The sequence below is a fragment of the Grus americana genome, chromosome Z (genome assembly GCF_028858705.1).
Source record: "Grus americana isolate bGruAme1 chromosome Z, bGruAme1.mat, whole genome shotgun sequence".
Taxonomy (NCBI): Eukaryota; Metazoa; Chordata; class Aves; order Gruiformes; family Gruidae; genus Grus; species Grus americana.
This window is the reverse complement of record NC_072891.1, coordinates 74,000,513-74,020,342: the sequence shown is the minus strand read 5'-3', so window position 1 is coordinate 74,020,342 and position 19,830 is coordinate 74,000,513. Positions and strand designations below refer to the sequence as shown.

At 41.5% G+C, this 19,830-nt stretch overlaps 2 protein-coding genes across 5 annotated transcripts in view; both read right to left on the bottom strand.

The window, feature by feature from the left end:
• Nucleotides 1–10,988, bottom strand: part of LOC129199826 (uncharacterized) — a 29,067-nt gene extending 18,079 nt beyond the window's left edge. Inside the window, exons 1-2 of the mRNA XM_054810873.1 lie at nucleotides 10,901–10,988; nucleotides 1,695–1,778 (exon numbers count right to left, since the gene is read on the bottom strand). Coding sequence (XP_054666848.1) covers nucleotides 1,695–1,778; nucleotides 10,901–10,988 — 172 coding nt within the window. The remainder of the gene's footprint in view (nucleotides 1–1,694; nucleotides 1,779–10,900) is intronic.
• A 1,298-nt stretch (nucleotides 10,989–12,286) lies between these two features.
• The window catches only part of MOB3B (MOB kinase activator 3B), a 94,079-nt gene continuing 86,535 nt past the window's right edge, over nucleotides 12,287–19,830 (bottom strand). For 2 of the 4 annotated variants that reach the window (XM_054809329.1, XM_054809330.1), the window contains one exon: nucleotides 12,287–13,256. In XM_054809329.1, the coding sequence (XP_054665304.1) occupies nucleotides 13,089–13,256 (168 nt within the window). In that variant the 3' untranslated portion in view covers nucleotides 12,287–13,088. Of the gene's footprint in view, nucleotides 13,257–14,242; nucleotides 17,285–19,830 lie in introns of those variants that run through there. The other 2 variants (XM_054809331.1, XM_054809332.1) reach the window with 1 other exon arrangement.

The following is a 19,830-nucleotide window of genomic DNA, read 5'->3' as shown; positions in this document are numbered from 1 at the left end:
CCCTATATACAGTTAGTCACTCAGTAAAAAAATACGTTACTATCATAGTCCATTTTCATCAACCTCAATTCTTAAGTCTAAATTGTAACAGAATTATCTTAAAGGAATGATTCAGGCAGAACTGGAAAGAGACTGTCAATTTGTACATAGCGCCATGTGTTTTAACAGACACTGGCTTTACTTATTTTCTGTAATTAATTCAGATGTGGGCTCTCTTTAAACACGAACTGTAAACCATGTTTACAGAGGTCACCAGTGAGCAGTAGATAGGATAAGAGGATTCGTGAAACATTGTGAAATGAAGCTAGAACCTGTGGGATCTGATTAGGTACAAGTCAAATTACATCTATGAATGTATTTTCTTAAAAGGTGGGAGGGCAGTGGGATATTAATTCTCCTCTCTCACCTATCATTCTGTAATTTTGTTTAGTAGTTTGAGACTAACTTCAAATTTCTTGACCTAACCTCTCATTAATTTGTCTTGTCCTTAGAACAGTTGTATTGGTAACAAATGCAACACAAGATATAATTTGAGATGCATAGCTGCCTGATATGTGTGCCAGGCTCTTCCTTCTGGACCTTACTAGTACTTAAACAGCTGTATATAGTTTTATACAACTTAGATGATATCTTCTGCTACTCACAATTCTCCTGCAAATTCTGCATACTCTTCTTTAACAGATCCTCTCCATCAAGTTGGGACACAGATGTCCTTGCAGAAATTTCTAAATGAAAGCATATTAAGTTAAACTCCTGTCTTTGACATCTGGCATCTTCCAAAGAGCACAATGGGAGTATTCACAAAAACGGTCATATCCAAGTGAGAGAAATGGTTTTCAAACTACCTGGTTGTGCTTTAACTGATTTGTGGCTCTTTAAATACAGTAATTTTTACAGACAAACCAATCATTCTCTTTGAAAATTTAGATTGTGCTATTATGTAACTGCCTAAAGTGCAATTGAAATGAGTGTTCTGAAGGCTACATATAACATGTTTCTTCCTCTGTTTTTTTTTCATAACCTTTTTTGTTTCCAGTCTACTACAACATGCTCATAAATTAATAGCACAATTTTTTAATATGCTTAGTTCAAGGACTGAATAGTACAGCATAATTCCACTCTATTCCATCTCCTCTTTCATGATAGATTAGAGGAAGAACCAGTTAACCAAAATATTTTCCTTACAGTGGTATTTTATAATTTCATTCTTCAACATTATAAGGCTCTGGTATTACAAATCTGTGTATTTCAAACGTTGCCAGAAAAATAGCCAAGCTGACTTCATCCTTGAGAAGTTCTATAGTCTGCTCTTTCCTCTGTCCCACTGCAGACAGGCTTTTCATTTCTGTCCCATCTAGAAGCCCTAGGCATGCCATCATGTGATCAAAGAACAGGGTTTGTTTCAAGGTTTGTTTCAAGGACATAGCTATCAGGATCCTAGGTGCATTTTCCAATCCTGTTACTACAAACTCCTCACTGAACTTAAGCGAATGTGTAAGCCATTCAGTTGGTTTGTGTGGAGACAGCAACTCCATGAAACAATGTTATGAGCAGGGATTGCAAACATGAAGTTGATGTTACATAAAATGGAGAATTCCACGTCACATAAAGTTTTGAATACCGGTTTCTGAAGTTACAAAGTATCTATACTGTGCAACTTAATTTCATTTTACTAGTTTCTATAATCTTCTTACCAAGTCTTTGTTCAACATTAGTGTTTTTTTCATCATCGTCGTCGTCTTCCTTCTCCTCTTCCAAATAATCTCCAGGTAGAGCTACTTTGGAGTAACCCAGAAAATGCTTAGTCAATAACTGCTTAGTCAAATATATGCTTTTTAAAAAACCTGTATTTGCTGATGATTTGACAGGCTGCAAAATATGTTTGCTGCAACAAGTGACTAAAACCAGTTTAATAAATTATAAAATGATACCATTAACTTTTTTTAAATGCTGTTATTATTTAATTAAGATCTCAATAGCCATATGATACCATGTTTCTAAATATGGCCTGCTACCAAGAGCTACGTACATACACTGACATTCAGGAGCTGTGTCCTGCATCAGGCTCCATCTTCGTTGTCATCTGCAGCCTTCACAGTACAGCATTTCTCAGTCAGGACACAAAATTACATATGCTAAGAAAACAATATTCAAGCGTTGGGTCTGGAGTGTGAGATAATGGCTGCAATGGTCAGGAAACCAATGGTCCTTGTTTCACCTTGTGAATAAAATTTTTTTTAATTTTTTTTTTTCTTTCCCGTTGTGAAATGGTGAATCTGAGCCGTAGCCAGCCAGAGACAGTCGAGAATGTTTCAGTGTTACTGTTTTGCAGTTCCCAATGACTGAACTCTGTTGTGTTTCTGCAGGACTGACTGTCCCTACACCAGTAGAAAGCGCAGGGGTAAACCTTGTGCAATTCTCAATTCAACTTGTTGCTTGATGCACAGAATTGTGAGCAGCTGCTCTTCTCTCTGGTGTTAAGAGCTCTAATGGTTATGTTCTGACTGGATGCTGTGTGGTTGCTGGAGATGCTGGACAAGCTCTACGCACTTTTGCACCTGCACACAGGCAGAACAAGTCAAACTGTAGAATATATTTTCAAAACAACAGTGCTACCACAATGGGAGGGAATGGTCTTATTAAGCCCTGTGAGGAAAAACTTCGTTTAACTAAAAATAATTAAAGGAAGAAATACCTTCTGCCTTTTTATATCTAGCAGAATGTAAGCTCTGTAATAATTTTTACTAGAATAAAGTTTTGATTAGAACATACCATCAGGTGAAAAAAATTTTCTGGTAGTCTCTGCAAAAGTTAGGAGGGATAAAAAGACAAGCAAAATTGCTTTCATAGTGGAAATGGTGCTACTTCTCCAGTGATGATCGTGGTCTCTATGGCCGCTTTTCTTACTCATGAGCAGTGGAATACACCTTCAAAGGTGGGGCACTGTGACATAATCATCATGCTGAGACCTGTTGTAAGGCAGTCAGAGGAGAAGGTAAGACCGTCTGTCTGGAAAGACCTCACAAATTACACTGGAGTAAAAAGAGTACTTAAGGTTACTCAAGATAATACAATTACTCTTTAGTCTTAAAAATGGAGCTGCAGGGGCCCTATGGATATAGGAGAACTACACAGCCCCTCTCCCATGTAACTCCTCACTCTTAAACAGCGCTGTGGGTTGCTCAGGTTGCATTTTACACTGTCACTTGTAATAGATCTATTTTTAAAAAAAACAAAGTGCTTTCTGTTGCTGAAGAGTCTTAGTGCAACATATATCCTGTGGCTCGATCTACAAGCATAAGATTCAACACAGCTTTCAATTCTTGCCTATTATTTTTGCTTGACTGTAAGCTACAGCTGTTTCAAGCGCATGTTTCCAATTACAAAGTTTTTGTCTAAACTCTCTAAAGACTTTATTGCTTCAAAATACAATGTTCTTTGTTTAGATAATGCAGAATATAGACTTCTAGTAATATTTGGCATGGTTCATTTTAAAATTAAAAACCTAAGAAAGGTGTCCTATTCCTGATCTAACAGTTTGTCAAACTACCTATGTGACTGCCACTGTGCCAGCGCCTTTTAAAGAAATTTTAAGGCTTGAGAATCATTCTAGCTTACGTGAACTGGAAAAGGCAAAAAAAGAGTCAAAGCACTGAGCGCTAAGTTCTTGCATAAGTGACATAGCTCCCTCTGCTGACTACAGAAAGAAAAGTCAGGTCTTTAAAAGGTAAATGAAAAATATGCGCTGAGAGGAAGGCATGTTGCAGAGCAAAAATATGAAGAAAAAATGAAGGCTGAGAACAATATAATTATACCAGAAGAATAGAAGTCCACAGTTTGTAAATACTTATTTAATCAACACTGACATAAGCTGACTTACTGTTGACCCATGTTACTCATGTAAGCAAAAATTTTAAAGTTGATAGAATAATTTGAAGATGAGAGGGAAGGGCATTTCTGGTGTGGCACATACAGATCCAGTCTGTAGCTTTTGGCAGTTCAGTAAAATTGCTTTTGGCTCTGTAAAATGAGCTGTGATCTTCCAGCCATCGGCCTTCCTGGAGGCAGTCAGTTTTGGTTTAACAGTCACTACTTTTTTAAACTTACATTTGGACACGAGCACTTGAACCCTTTTTGGTGTACAACATGACATGGCCTTTTTAACATCGGAGACAAGTGCATCTCTCTCTGGAGACAAATAAAGGTTCGACCTCTGTTGACCCTGAGGCAGGCTGCACTCAAGTGACAAATCCCTCACTAAAGGTGGGAGGAATAACGCAGAGGAAACTTGCATGTGGTAATTGCTTACACAGTCATTGCAGGTAGTGCACGAGGAATTCAAGTTAAACTGAAGGGGAGCCCTATAATTACACATAGCATGGTTGCACTAAAAATTAGGTTTCCTATTCAAAGCAGTCTAGAAGTCATTGATGAACTAGTTAATGAGCAGGGACATAAAGCAACATTAAGAGCCACCAGGAAGTTTGTGCTGCAAGACATGAGCAACTGTGATTCAGAGCTGAAAGGCTGAGTCAGCAGAACTAGACACATCATAAAACGGAGGCTATGGAGAAAAACCAAACATCTAAAACAACATTTTGGAAGATGTTGAAGGGAGAGAACTGAGGTGAAGAAGTAACAAGGAACTCTGGATGGTCATCAACAGTCTTCTATCCTTGGGTCAAATGATATATCACCAAACTGGAGAAGTACGCCTTATCCTCCTCCTGCTGCTGCTGTGGGGAGGATGAAACCTGAATGGAAAAAAAGAAGGTGAAGATGAACAGAGAGGAGGAGAGGGAGAAAAAAGAGAATGAGAAAAAAACCCCTAACCTTGTCAATGTTTAAAACAAAGCCACTGGCTTCAAATTATTCTTCCCTTTCACACTGCAAGTTGCCTTGGAACCACCATGATGATTTTTCAGCACTTAGTTCATTGAGTGCAGCTAGCAAAAGGGAGCCCAGAGGTCTAGCAGTTCACAAAACAGTTTGTGCAGAAGGAGGCAGGAACTCTGCTGAGAGCCATGCATGTGTGCTCAGCGACAGGGTCACAGTCCTGCGCACCGACTGGAGCAAAGGCTCCTGATCTTGACCTAGATGGGACTCCCATAGGTGGATGCAGGTCTTTGGGTGTGGGGTTGAAGGCAGAGCAGAGCTCTGGGGCCTCGCTGAGGCCAGGCTGGGGGTGATGGTGCCCTTGCTTACAGGGGCTGTGTGCTGTGGGAGTATCTCTGTTGCCAAGTAAAGGAGCAGCAACAGGAGGTCAACAGGCAGTGGAGCGGCTCGGAGCTGCGTCCAGTGAAGCTTGCAAGCCAGCAGAGCCTGAGTCCTGCAGCAGCACCCGGAGGAAATGTGAGAGACTCTCCACCGTGGGGACAGGTGCCCCATCTGCTGACCTGGCCTGCTGTAGGGGGACTTGCTCCTTCACAAGGGCTTGAACATTGTGGAGAGGCTGCTGCTGCCTGTCCAGCCCCTGCACTAGTACCCTCCATGTTCCTCTTTGTGGACACCAAGTGACATAGCCAGGGATGCCTGGAGTGTACCAGCTCCTGCAAATGTATGGTAAAATATCTGTATAAGCAACTTCACTGCCTTTTAAATTACTGACTTGCTGGAGAACAAACATGGGCAATGTTGCCGTGCATCTGATCTGCTGTAACTGAAGCCAAAAGTAACGTGATTGTACTTCTTAGTGTAGCGTGTACTAATTATTACAGTAGCGCCATTGGAGTATTGAGGCCAGCAAAGTCAGAGTACTGGGCAAACAATAAATGACAGACAAAGTGGATTCTGAGGTACCTTTTATTTTCTTGCAGAAGTACTGATATCACAAGTAGCAGACACACAATTTAGCTCTGTGCTTGAGGTAGCACAACAACAGATTTTAATTTTCCCTTAATTAGATATGTCTAAAATTATTTTCAAAACTGACATATGTTTATTTACATGGCCTAAACCACCTTCCAACCTTAACAACAGGACAGTGACATTATCCAGATTGGCTATGCAGGTATTTTGCTTCCATACAGAGAAAATTAAGAGATATGTGTACATCTGTATTATACAGATAATCTATAACAGGTTTAATTTCAGGATACTAGTTCTTAGCTGTCTTGCAATTAATCTGCAGCAACTTAATTGTCTTATTACTTGCTTTTCTCCTTTTACCATAGATCACAGATTCATTTTTCATTTTTCAAGAAATAATTATACTGCCTGTCATCTTAACGAATAAGTATTGATACAGGATCAAAGTTAATGAGATCCATCTTGTTGATTTCCTGTCATGGCCTTTGAAAATGCATTACTTTCCACAAATATATATTCTATTAAGGACTATCTTGTCCTCTCTTTACCCTTGTTGAGTGCTCCAGAAGGGGACCAGTTGAGTGGTAACCAGAGCTGATAGTATCTCTTGCCCGTGGAGGATGTTTTTGGGCCAAATGATGTAATTTTCTATTATTTCCTTATTCATTTTTCCCAGAACAAGAACCAGAGGAGGTACTAACAACCCCCAACCAAAAACCAGAAAAAACAAAGAAGGAATCAAAAGCCCAGAACAGAATATAGTGTGAGGAACTTCATACTAATCTATGAACTATTTTCTGCTCAGAAAAATCCTGGCTCTATTTTATTCTGCCCATCAACCACAGAATTAGATTTTTTTAGTTAAAATCTGCAAACACAGTGTGTTGCATTTCACTTTGAAAGACAATGCAGCTTTTTCCATCTCAGAACTGAGAAGCTATACAGTGATTACACAGCAACCTTAAGCACTGGCAGCTCCAGTGCATGCTGATTCCTTGCCACAGCTTTAATCTGAGCAGGCTTTTAGGAATTTGCTTGTATGAATGTGGGTTCCACAACCAAGAAAAAGGCTTGATGACTTTAGCCTATGGAAAGAACAAGATAAACGGATTTGGATATTTCCTCATTTTTTTCATATTACCCTATGCTCAGAACAGAAAGCAAGATGCTTGCTAAAAAACAAAGCCAAAACAAACAAGCAAAAAAACCCCAAGAAAACCCAACCTAAAGTGCTTGATGTCTGGACAATCAAAACAGCTACAGAAGAGACATTCTGATTTCTTTTTATTTAAATATAAAAGTACATGAGCGACAACTGAAATTTGTAAATTCACATAGGAATTAGAAGAATAGAAAAAATACCATTTCAGAGTTCCACTTGAAAAAAAGTAATCAGTAACAGTTTCCAGCTATTTCACTAGGAAAAGTTAAATGCCATACTTAAATCTCTTTATGGTCTTTTATTCTTTTACCATTTCAAAGAGAAAACTTTCTCCTTTACTCACTCGTGCTGCTAGTTGCTCTGCTCTGTACCTCTCTGTCCTGGTGCAGCTTGGGTCACCTGTCCTGGCTCCTTGTGAAAATTAACTCTATCCTAGCCAGAACCAGGACACTCTCTCATTCCTTTTGAGCAAAGCAGAAGCTTTGCTCATCCTTCTGAAGGTGGCACACAACAAATCCTAGCTGTATCTAATAATGAGTCTCTGGCTGGGCCACAGACCCTTAGGGAACAGCCAACCTGTTAGAACAATTAAGTGTTTTGAATGAATGCATCAGGTTCACTTTGAATCCTGCAAAACCCCCTCCAAACTAAGGACAGGAAATGGCAATAAAGTTTAGTCCTGTTTGTTCTTCCAGTCCGTTAATGAGTGAGCTGCTGCAGTAAGGCTTTTATGCCACTTGCTTTATAGAGGTCAAACTTTCAGACGCTTGTCTGAATTTGGGTGCAAGTTTTGACGTTTGTTATGTTCCTGTTCCAGTAGTTTGATTGCTTTTCAGAGACCAGTTTGCATCATGACAACTTCAGAAGTGACAAACTGTAGACGTGTTTCCCAGCACCTGAAGTGGCAGTGTCAAAAACAGCAGTACAGGCCGACCTTCGACATCACCCTCCAGGCCTGCAGAGTAAACCTATTGGGTCATTTTGTTGGGGTTTCTTTTTTTAATTTGCTACAGTATGTTTCTTCTCTGCTGTACTTTGTATTTTGGAATTGTTTTTTTCCAGTGGGCTGGTGTAAAGAATGATGCGTGTAGGTCCATCCAATGAAGTCAGCATGTGAAATGTTAGCTAATAGCAACAAAATGCTGTGTCAGACTAAGGTAGCAGCTTTACCACAGTTCCCTCTCATCTGCAGGAGCGTTCAAGTTGTTTGAGGTGGGAACCCCAACAGGCATCAGGCATTCATCTATCAGTAAAATGCAATTTTCCACGCACTATTCGTAACAGACATTTTGAGGATCAGCCACACATCACAAAGCTCAGGATCATGCACTGGTGACACCTAAGTGCCACTTCTAAGCTGAGTCTCTTGACTCAACTCAGCCCCTTCCTTTAGCCTAACCTTCCTCCCGTTTTTATAACTCTTTGTGACGTCCAAGTAACTCAGAGCTAGAAACACGGACTAAGCAAGGCTGATTTCACTGCCATGGACTATCAGCTTAGAAGAAGTACATTGCCAGCAGGTTGGCTGATGGATGGGCTCCAAACACCACCACAAAAACAACACAATACAGTGCTGTTGTAATTTTATTTTCCTATACTTTTTTTTTTTTCTGCTAGGAAAATCTAGCGCAGAAACTCTTAATGAAGGATGTCCTGTCAGTGAAACCTGCTTACTAAGGAAACCAGCTCTGCTTCTCAGGCTACGTGCACCACCTCAGAAATTTATTGTATACCACCCAGTTAGAGAAGGATAAATGCAATGTATTAGATGATTAGGATTTTGGAGTTTTTATCCCTGAAGAGTTTCTCAACTTGTATATACCATTTCTCTCCTCACACTTGATCATGTCGTAGCTACCTAAAAATTAAGCAAGCAAGTAGGCAGATTAATTGGGCATAGTATTAATATGGTTATTATGGTGGCAACTGGGAGGGCAGGTGACTTAATTCTTGGACTTGACTGTGCAGGTGTTACATATGTGTGTCACTGAAACTACTGGTAAGTGTGAGAGTTACTAGACAGCACTGTTAGCATATTTCTCTGATCATTTGCTGAGAGAAACTCTCAAAAACTCAAAACAGGTGGTGGTTTGGTGGGTTTTTTTCTGTTAACAGTATAAAGTGCACATGCATTTAGTTCACTAAGCACTCATCCATTGGGAGCAGAACAGAACAATTTGTGTAAACAGCTGAAGATTTTTGCAGCTTGAGCCCAGGAGAGCCTGAAAGGCTGAGGGACTGTGAGTGTGATGCACTCCAGTGCAGCATGAATAATCACTCACGGCTGACTTTAGTCCTACCTGCAGACTGAGGAGGTCTTCCAAACCCAAGCCTGAATTCTGCTACTATCACTGCATCCACAGACTCTCTTTTCGCTCATGAATGTGGATGCCACTGGGTAGAAAACAAATTGTTCGATGATTTCTCTAAAAGGACAGCACCGCTGAGCAAGAGGCTGCCAGCAATAAAGGATGCGGCTAAGTTCAGTGGGTTCCCAGCCACTTTGCTGTTCTGTTGCTCCATCATGTGAAGGTGGGTGTGTTCAGCAAACTGCTTCCCTCGCTTGGTGAGCGGTCTGTGATACCACTATGAACAGCAGTGACACCTGTGAGGGCTGCCAGCTGAGAGAAGCTGCCCATTTTAAGGCAGAAAGTAACACTTCAGTGCTTAACACTGAACTAAGTGAAAGTGACCTGATTTGCAGAGCCGACTGGCCTGACAAGATTTTGCAGTGCTCTGAAAGGACTCTGTGACACAACTCCTGCTGATACAATATAAATGTCAAATTTTAGAATGGTTTATTTTTGGTTTTGAGTTGCTGTTGTGAGGTTTGTTTTTTTTCTGTTCAACCGCTAGTGTGTGATATCATTTGCCTTACAGCAGGAGAGGGGCTTGATTTACTGTTTATGCAATGAGATGCCTCCTCCCCTCCTAACTACTGCTACTCCTTGTGCCATATTTATTGGTGAATGGCTAGTAATTACCTACAGTATGGCTTCTAGGGTTGCAAGTAATGTGTGGCTTTTACTCTGCTACTAATGGTGCCAGAATGGCTCCACTTACCAAAGTGCATGCACCAGGCAGGTGACACCTTCAGATGACCAATTTACTTGAATTGTTCTAATTGCTGTGACATATTAGAAACAATCCAAGGGGTCACATCATGAGCTCCATCTGTTGTATGTCAGAACTATTTTTTTAATCAGCAGATCTGTTTGTTTTTCACTGTGCTGCCTGCTGGGTTTGCCTCACTTTTATTTTATGCCAGCTCTGAGGGCTGTGAAGAGCATTATCTAATAGGAAAAGGAGACTGAATCCTGCTTTGCCATCATAGCGTGCAGCAGCAGGCAATCATCACACCAGCTCCAGTGGCAATGACACAGCAGGGTGTGTGGGATGTAATAGCCAGTCTCACTTCTCCCCTGCTGCTTCGCTCCTTGGCTGACCCAGGAGTGCCTTCCACTCGCTGTTCAGCTTTCATTGCTTCACAGAGTCAGGAGGCACGCAGCAAAGCTGGAGAGGGAAGAGCAGTTCTTTCCCCTGACAGCACAGGTCTCTTCTGGCCTAGGCAGGGAAATTGAGAATGTCAGACTGAAGAGCCCTACCACTGCTGTAATCGCAGGCTCACCACACCTGGACTGGAGGCCCTGCTGGAGGTGGCTAGTCCAACCCCATAATCAGAGCAGGGCCACTTTGAACAGGTTGCTCAGTGTTGTGTCCAGTTGGGTTTTTTAGTATCCCCAAGGATGGAGACCCCAGAACCTCCCTAGGCAACCTGCTCCAGTGTTTGACCACCCTCACAGAGATAAAGGTTTTCTTTACATTTAATAGGAGTTTCCTGTACTTCAGTTTGTGTCCATTGCTTCTGTCACCAGATCCACTGAGAAGAGTCTGACTGTCTTCTTCACTCCATCAAATACCTGTACATACGGATAACATCCCCATGGGCCTTCTCCAGGCTAAACAGTCCCGTCTCCTTCAGCGTCCCCTTGTGTGAGAGTCCATTCATCATCCTCATGGCTCTTTTCTGCACTTGCTGCAGTCTGTACTGTCTTTGTACTGGTGAGCCCAGCACTCCCGGTGTGCCTCACCAGGGCTGAACCACAGGGGAAGGATCAGCCCTTGACCTGCTGGGCACACTCCTCCTAACGTGGCCCAGGAGGCTGTTGGCCGTTTGCCACAAGTGCAGATTGCTGGGTCATGGTCAGCTTGATGTCCACCAGGACCCCCAGGCGCTTCCCTGCCCAGCTGCTTTCCAGCTGGCTGGCCCCCTGCGTATACGGATGCCTGGGACTGTTCCTCCCCAAGTGCAGGACTTTGCATGCCCCTTTATCAAACTTCACGAGGTTCCAGTTGGCCTTCTTCTCCGACCTATTGAGGGCCCCTTGAATGGTGGCACAGCCCTCTGGTGCATAGACGTGCACATAACACCCTGAGAACCTTCCTGCTACCCTTGACATGGGGCTTCTTTCAGCTCTGCCAGGTCCCTCGGCTTCCCTCAGCAGCTCTTTTCCAGTTCGTCCTTTAGTCCCAGCATCTCTAACCTTCATCTCCTCCCCACCATCAGAGAGACACCCAAAGTCCAGCATCAGCTCTTCTTCTCCCAGGTGCTGTCTTTACTTAGCTGGCAGCCATTCTTAACCTCTGTGCTTCTGCTCCCCTCAAGCTCTGTAATAGTATACAGTAGCTTTATAGTAATAGTGCATATATATATATATATATATGGGTTTATATATATATATATATGGTTATATATGCTTCAGGAATCAGGCCAAAGGACAAAGAGAACAGTCCAATGAGCTCTAAGTCCATATGCTGGAGATAGTTTCTGTCATCCTATTGGACCTCTGTGGCAGCCAAATTCTAACCAAGGCTCTTTAGTTTCATTTTTAGGAGATGAAACTTTGCCTTGAACTGGTTTGGTGCTACTTACATGTCCCTCCTGTCTTGGAGTGTCCCAGGAACCAGCTGAAGAAGATGATGAAACCCATGAGTTACCCAAGCCCCAAGAACCATCAGGCCAGCTCAGCTAAAGGAAGGCTGCTTGCACAGCTGGTCCAATCCCACTGGTGTGGGTGAGACCCTGGACAGTTTTCATTAGCATGGCACACACGATTTTCCTTGGTGTCTCATCAGTGCCAGGAGGGCTGTGAGGAAGTTGGTGCGTTGGCAGTGATGGGTCTCACTCACCGCTAAGTCCTGTGAGCCTGCAGGAAATCCTACCCTGAAATACTACCCCATGGTGTGAAAAACAGATGCATTTTTCTTGCTGAAGAGTTAGATCCCAAACAACTTCACAACACTTCTGCAAGGTTATGTTTCTTTTATTCATATTTGGATTTCATCGCTTCATCCACAAGGATTGATTTGAAAAGTAATCTTTTCTTTTAATGACTACAACAGTTAGTGTCAGTCTCCCTTCCCATACAGTTGAACCACCATTTAATAACAAACAGAACTAAAAGAGCCTAAGACACATCTGACATAATTTTAAAAAAAATTAACATACTGAACACATGGAGAAGTAAAAGGAATCAACCACTTATTTCTTAGAAAGATGCATCCCCTTAAAAATTACCAAAATAAAAAAATGTATTCTGTGGGGAAGAGCAGGGAGTGTACATATGCACACACTGATACTTGCACATCCATATCCCCACCTGTGCATACATATGCATGTATACACACATGTATTAGACTGCACAAGTAATTTATTTTTTTTTCCCTGGGAGAATATTATTATCACTCTTTATTATATTATATCTGTCTTTAAAACAGGAAAACTTAATAAAACAGAAAAGAAACAACTAGTTTAATAGGTCCAACTTATTTGGCTAAACCTTGAAAAACATTGCCTCTCTATTTAGTATGAAATACATGAAAAATCAAGTTTGATAATTTTAGATTTAAATGTATACCACTACCAGGTTCTTATTACTGATTTGGCTTGCTTTGCCCTTGGAACAGTCTCCATAATTATTAAAAATGTCTTTAATTTCTTCCAATATATAGGAAAAGATGTCTCAACACTGACTACTTGCCTATACTGGGTCCCCCAGTGTTATCCCCTTTTTAAAGCACTTAAAGCGTGTTATAGAATAGCTAGCAGGTTCCTGTTTTATACATAGCGCATCCCATTTTGCAGTGCTTGCTCTCTGCTTCTGCTCTTCTGAACAGATAATGCAAACCCAACCCTCGGTGGTCTCTCCTCAGAGGGCGTAGGTGTGAGGTGTCCTTTCTGGAGGCAGAGAGAGGTGAGAAAGCCGCTTCTTGTAACAGCACTGTCCTTAGGGAAGCAAAGACAAAATTAAAAGGCAGAAGGCCAGCTCCGACACCTCACTACCAAAAAATGTGAGAAACCTGAAGAATAGGCAGAAAAGGTAGAAAGCGAAAGGAAGGAATGGCTTTTTGTGAGAGGGCTCCAGTACATGTAATTTATTCAACCCGAACTACAAAGGTGCTAAAAGACCCTTTTAGCCTATTGTTAATAGATACTTGGTAATAGCGCTGCCAGACTACAAAGGGTACCTACATTCTCTGTGTCCTTTCCACAGAGCCCCAGGAATTTTCTTGCACATGATCACTGGGACCATGTTTACCCCTTAGGTTTCTGCATGTCTTGAGTAGTTGTCTGCAGGTCTCCACAGAGTTACACATTAACTGTTTTCCTCCTCTCTCCCTGCCCTATTCTTAATGAATCCACGGGCAGGACAATGAAATACCTTGTCTGATGTAAGTTTTGCTGCTTACAGCTTGAGTTCTTGGAGAAAACTCAAGTTTTTGCAAGTATCCGACTTCTCTCAAATCTGATGGTAATCATCAATTTCACTACTGTGCATCAGTAAAAAACCCCTTTGATAGACCCTGGGACTCCATGCTTCACAAAACCCGAGGGAGGTTACATTAAGATTTGTTTCATGTTACATTTGTCACTACAGTGACACTAGTCTATGCTCACACAAAGTAGAAGATTACAAAATCCCTTATTACAGAGACAATCAATGAAAGCTGTTAAGTCTTTAATCACTGAAGGCAATTTTGGTATCACAGGAAATTTCCACTCTCTGAAGTAAAGCTGACTATGGTCAGCTGAAGTGATCCCTCTTACAGTGCCTTGAAGCTTAACACTAACAGCTCCTAAGTACCGGACTGAAAAAAACCCACATTGGGTTTTAGGCAAGAAAAACAAGACCTGATTGAAAGACTAGAAATGTGATTAAAAACACCAAACACAAACAACAACCCCTTCCCCCACCCCCACCAAATCCCAGAACGCTATGAAACATTGGAATGATTAGGAACATACATAATTAAGATCAGGTACAAAGTTTTTCTCAGTAGGTGAAATGGATACCTCTGCATACAATCACGTTTAAATTCAGTTCTCATTACATATCCTGAGGAATCACATAAATCAGGACCTGCAATTAACAACCAAAGCACGATTCTGTCCAGATGTGGCCCAGAGGAAATTACTGATGAAGTAGGAATCCTTGAGCGCGAGATCCAACAGGATGCTGCCCCTCTCTCCTCTATGGGAAGGGGTAATATGATACTTCTATGTAGTGATGCCATGTTATCAACATTTTTCTTTTTGGGATATCAAATACCAGGCACAGGAAAAAAAGAAATGGCCCATGGCATGACATGGCCAGGCTGTGGCTGAATACCTCTGCAGCGGAAGCAAGAGCACCTTCTGGGGACATTCAGCTGAAGGCCAAACCCTGACATTTGGAGGAAGTCTATTTCATCACCTAGCAAACTCCAGGTTCTTCCCAGCACAACAAGCAACCAAACCAAGTACATTTTGCATTTCTTTGTGGCTGGTTCAGCTCCTGAGTTGTAATGGGCTTTTCCCATTATAGGGATTTTGGCCAGGTCAAACAACAAATGCTCTAGCGTTCAGGTCTGCATTTCCCTCCTCTGCCTCATACAGTGTGCTGTACTAGAAAAGGAAACACAAGAGTTTATGAAAAACAGTTTTAGAAAAAGGAAAATACTCCAAAAGATAAGTTTTGCATTCACAAATTAATGCATTCACAAAAAAGTTATTAAAAAATAATTCCAGATAACAGGGAACAAAGTCTGTTTCATCTTCAGATTGAGCTACAGTGACTAGACTCAAAACAGCATATGTTAAGTAGTGTAATAAAATGAAGAATAAATTATTTTACGCATAAAATACCATGTTTTTCAATTTATGAAGTCACTTTGATCTTTACGCACAAAATTCCACACATTTCCATCTTCCTGTTGATCTTTAAAATACAGCACTGCAGTATTGCCCAGCCGTAAGGACACCAGATGGCAAGTGACCACAGTGAAATTCAAGAGTACTTTATTGGCCACAGCTCCTCTCAACAGTGCAACAGCCCAGGCACTTCATGAGCAGTACCGGAAACCATTTTGTGGTTGTAATTCCAGGCAGCTGTCATCCACAGGTACCACGTACCTTCTTCCAAAGATGTAACATTTCTCATCTTCTTTAAAATAAGGCAACTAAGCTCAGCAGTAGCTGTGGCAATGAATCCCACAAGCTAGTTATATCCTGCAAAAGTGCCAGCAGGCCAGAAATTATCTGTGTGGGCATTCCAATCCCCAAAGAATTAACCTGATTGCAAAGACCACCAAAAGAGGTAGGAGCACTTCAGTCCATCCCCTTGAAAGCAAACGATAATCCTGCTTGAGTAATTCTAAAGATGCAGAAAAACCTCCACCATAGCTACACTGAATGTTCAGACAAAAGCCTTTGTCTCAGCAAGGACATGATCACTAACATTCACAAGCCCTATTTTAAGCAAGCAGGCAAGCAAATCAGAAAGTACCACAGTATCAGCTAGAAAAGGCTTGCTGTTATTCTCTAGTGTCTGCTACCCCTCTGTATTTAATGTTGCAATCACTGGATACTCTAAGAGATTTGCTTCTGATACTGTCTCAGAAGATGTAAACATACCTAACTGACTCGAGGAGAAGGGAGCAACAGGGTTCAGCACTTACGCAGGAAGGAGTAATCTTTCACAATAACACAAGTGTGCAAAATTCAGAAGGCACAGAATATATAGGTGTGTTCCACTTGATTCCCATTTATTCAGCTGTATCTCTCTTGTGATCTCTCTGTTAAGTATTGCTTTAATTTAATTTTTTTTTTTTTTTAGAAGGCGTCATCTTATGAGGGCATATTTGGCATTGAAGACTTCATTTACTGCAGTGGATCCTTCCAGGCTGTTCATACACGTTAGTTAAGTTGGACTGAGTACTGGAAAAAAAACTTGTGTTAGTCCAGTGTGGAAAGCGAGCCACACTGCTGGACACTGTTTAGATGCAACAGGGACCTTCGCTTCTGCTCTAACCTTTATACTATTCATCTTTACCATACCTTCCTCCCAGTTACTAAAATTACATTTCTTTTTCCCTGAAAAGATGAATGAGAGGGATGCTTTTTCTAAGATGATAGGAGGATATCAAAGTACTGACAGGTTGGTCTACTTCATAGGGTACTTCAGGAAAACTATGACTACAGCTTCTTTTTTATGTAATGTAGAAACACCAAGCAGATTTGCTGTCAGTCACAGTGTGAATTCAAAGGAAAGATTTCAACACTGCAGAGCTATATCTGGATTCCTACTCATGTAACTGGGATCAGAAACGGTCCCATTGTCACCCAATTACGAGTCACAATGAAGCCTAGACTGCCTGATCAGTTGAAGGACAGGGCTGTGTTCCTGGAAACACAAGGCTCACTGGCATTTGGGAATGGTGGCCAAGCCTTGGGTGGCTGGGTGAGGGGTGGGGGGCATTAAAAGCTAAAAGTCTTCTGCGATTCCAGACCATCTTAATATTCTGCTGCACTTAGGAAACAAAGCACATACCAAGAAACAAAAGAAAAAGAAAACAACATTGCAGCTAACAATACAGTCTCATTTCAAAACAACTAATCAGGACGTCAGCACAGGGACCTGAATTACAGTAAAGCTTTAGCAGCAGGAGCAGTCTCTCATTGTTCATGGCTGAAGAGGTTCTTATTCCTAAAGAAGTAGCTAGAACTAATATGAAGTCGATTGTTCTTTTTCTCAATAATCCATGTCACTCAGACGAGATTCCTAGCAGCATATTCAGGGTTAAGAACACTGACAGTGGCGGGAAGCACTTGTGAAAGTAACTGTGGTTCCCAACTTTCCTGCTTTCATGGATTAACAAGCAGGCTCAGTCCACGAAGGCTGTTGCGTTCTTGAACTCTGCAGTAAGAAGAAAATTGGACTTTGCTTTTCTTCAGTGGGTAACTTTTTAGTGACACATCCTGGTTGTCATCTCTTTCTGTAAAACAAGAAGGGGAGATTAAAAAGCAAAGGGCATTTGTTGTAAAGTGTGTACACACCTCTTCCCGGTTAACATTTCTGCATCTGCAAATTCATGTGGTTTAATATCGCACCATGGTTCTGCTCCTCTCCAACATGTTCAAGGACAATGAACATAACTGGCAATTAGCATGCAGCATTTTTTAATTTTTGACAGCTTTAATGCCCTACTAATTCCCTAGCCATGTCAGGTAAATGGTACTGTATCTCACAAAAAAAGAAATAAATCACCTGCAAAAGCAGAAAACCTTTTAACTTAATGTAATAGAAACGATGCCCATCGTTGTCATTGAACCTGCAGCCAGGAAACATGGAGATACATTCTTTGCCTAGATGTTTCTGCCTACACATGGAAACAAAGGGCACATGGACACAAATCTTCTTTAGGCCTTGACCAGAGCTGTGGCATTTGTCTCTAGGATGCGGTCTTGGAGCATTCAGATTCCATTAGGAACTGAGGTTTGGGATCCATATAGGATTTTATTTGATCTGATTTACAGGCACTCTGATACAAACTCTGTGGTAACTGGCTGTCCCATTCTATAAAACTTCATATTTGTCAACAGATTTTCTGGAAAGATGTATCAGACAGTTTGTCCAACAGTCATCCACACACATGGCATTAATGTGTGCTGTTTGCTGAAAGGCCGCCGTATCTAAGTGTCACCATAGTTGTGCTGGTTGTCCCTGTAGCTCCTCTTTCATAATGTCTCCAGACTGCACAGCATTTTCCATGGAAAATCTATTTAGATTTACCAAGTTATCAGAAGTTTCTGAAAAATCTTCTTAGCTTACTTGAATAATTTGTTATAAATTATAAGATGATTAATATCTAATGTAAAGGGCTTCCTGACAGTCTTGTAACTGTATCTTACTCTGTTTAACAGATCATTTCTCCACGTAGAATCCTATGCAGAACTGTAGGACTTTTTCCTTTCCAGACCCTTAATTAGTTTTCATTTCTTATAGATCCATAAACTATCTTGCCTCACTTGTTATTTTGCTGTCATGCATGTAATAGAATGGAATATTGTCATTTGCAGCTGTTATAAAGACAATGGTAATTAGTGCAGTAATCCATACAGTAATGCGTGATCTCCATAGTGATCCATACAGTAATATGAAACAGTAGTTGCTGCTTCTGTAATTTGTTAAAGGTGGCAAAGGTGAACATTCGTTGAAAAACATGTCCCTTTTTCTCCTTAAATGTTTTGTGTGTGGTTTTTTGGTTGTTTTGTTTCGTATTTCCTTTAAACAGCTGCAGCTAGGCTTATTCCTTTAGAACAACAAACACCAAATTCAGAACTTAATATAATTCAGCACACTGTTGGACAGCTTCCTACTGTTTCATATATAAACAGACACAAAAGGCCTCTCCCTCTTCTTTCTTTGTGAGATGAGAAAAAGCAACTATGCTAGGAAATACTGAAGAGCAGCATATAATTTACTACTACCTCAACACCATGATAACTAGCTCTGACCAAAGCAGGCATCTAGAAGGTGGTAAAATCCAGCAGGACGCAGTTTGATCTGAAGCCCTTGGGAAGCTCTTCCCAGGGAGGGCAGGGCAGGGCAGGGGCCAGAAGCCCTGATGTGGTTTGGCACCACGCAGAAGTTGTGCTGACGGGGCCTGGCACCGTGTCCAGAGCTGGTTTTCCCAGCCGAGGATGCCAGGTGCTGCCCCGGCCAGCACTCTGAGAGGTCTTTGCCAGGGGCCGAGGAGGCACACGCCTTGCGGAGGCAGTTCGGCTCCTCCTCAGCAAAATCTGCCTCAAGTAGAAAGGAGCTAAAACAGTCCGAGGAAAGGAGTACTTGTTTCCAAAGTTGGTGTTCTGGGATTTAAAATTTTTCTTTTATTTCCCTTATCTAAAGATTAATTAGGTGCTAATGCTTCTTGAGGCACCGTTAAAGTTGGCAGACCTCTAAATTTACACATAATCAGTGTCTGCACGTCCACACTGTACTACCAATAACCACAGCTGGTACGTCTTTCCACAGCTGCTGCTGAACAGCTATTTGCAGTCAGACACTAGCATCTTATCCTGACAGAAAAGCAGTAAAGAGGGTAATGTGGACAGTATCGGAGTCATTGTAAACTTGGCCACCCTCCTTCCAGAGCACAGAGAGGCAAACTGCCTCCCGATAGAATAACAAAACATCATAAGCAACACATTCAACATGCAAAATGCATCTCCATTCTTACTCGAAAAAAATACCAACCGAGGCAGGAGTTTAGACATGGATAAATGTATCCAGGCAAAGGATAGAGTAGGAGCCTAGATATCTATGCATAAGATGTAAACTAGAGGGCTTTAAACCAGTTTGCCATGTGAGTTTCTGAAATGTTTCAGGTATGTGCAGCTGTGAGTATTTCACTGCTCAAGAGTCGAAGCGTGAACCTACCACGCCACTCCTAACTTTTCTGTTGAGGCAGAATTTATTTTTTATAGTAATACAAATTGTCCCCAAGCCTCTCCCTCCCTTCATTTCTGGATTTTTGTTTGG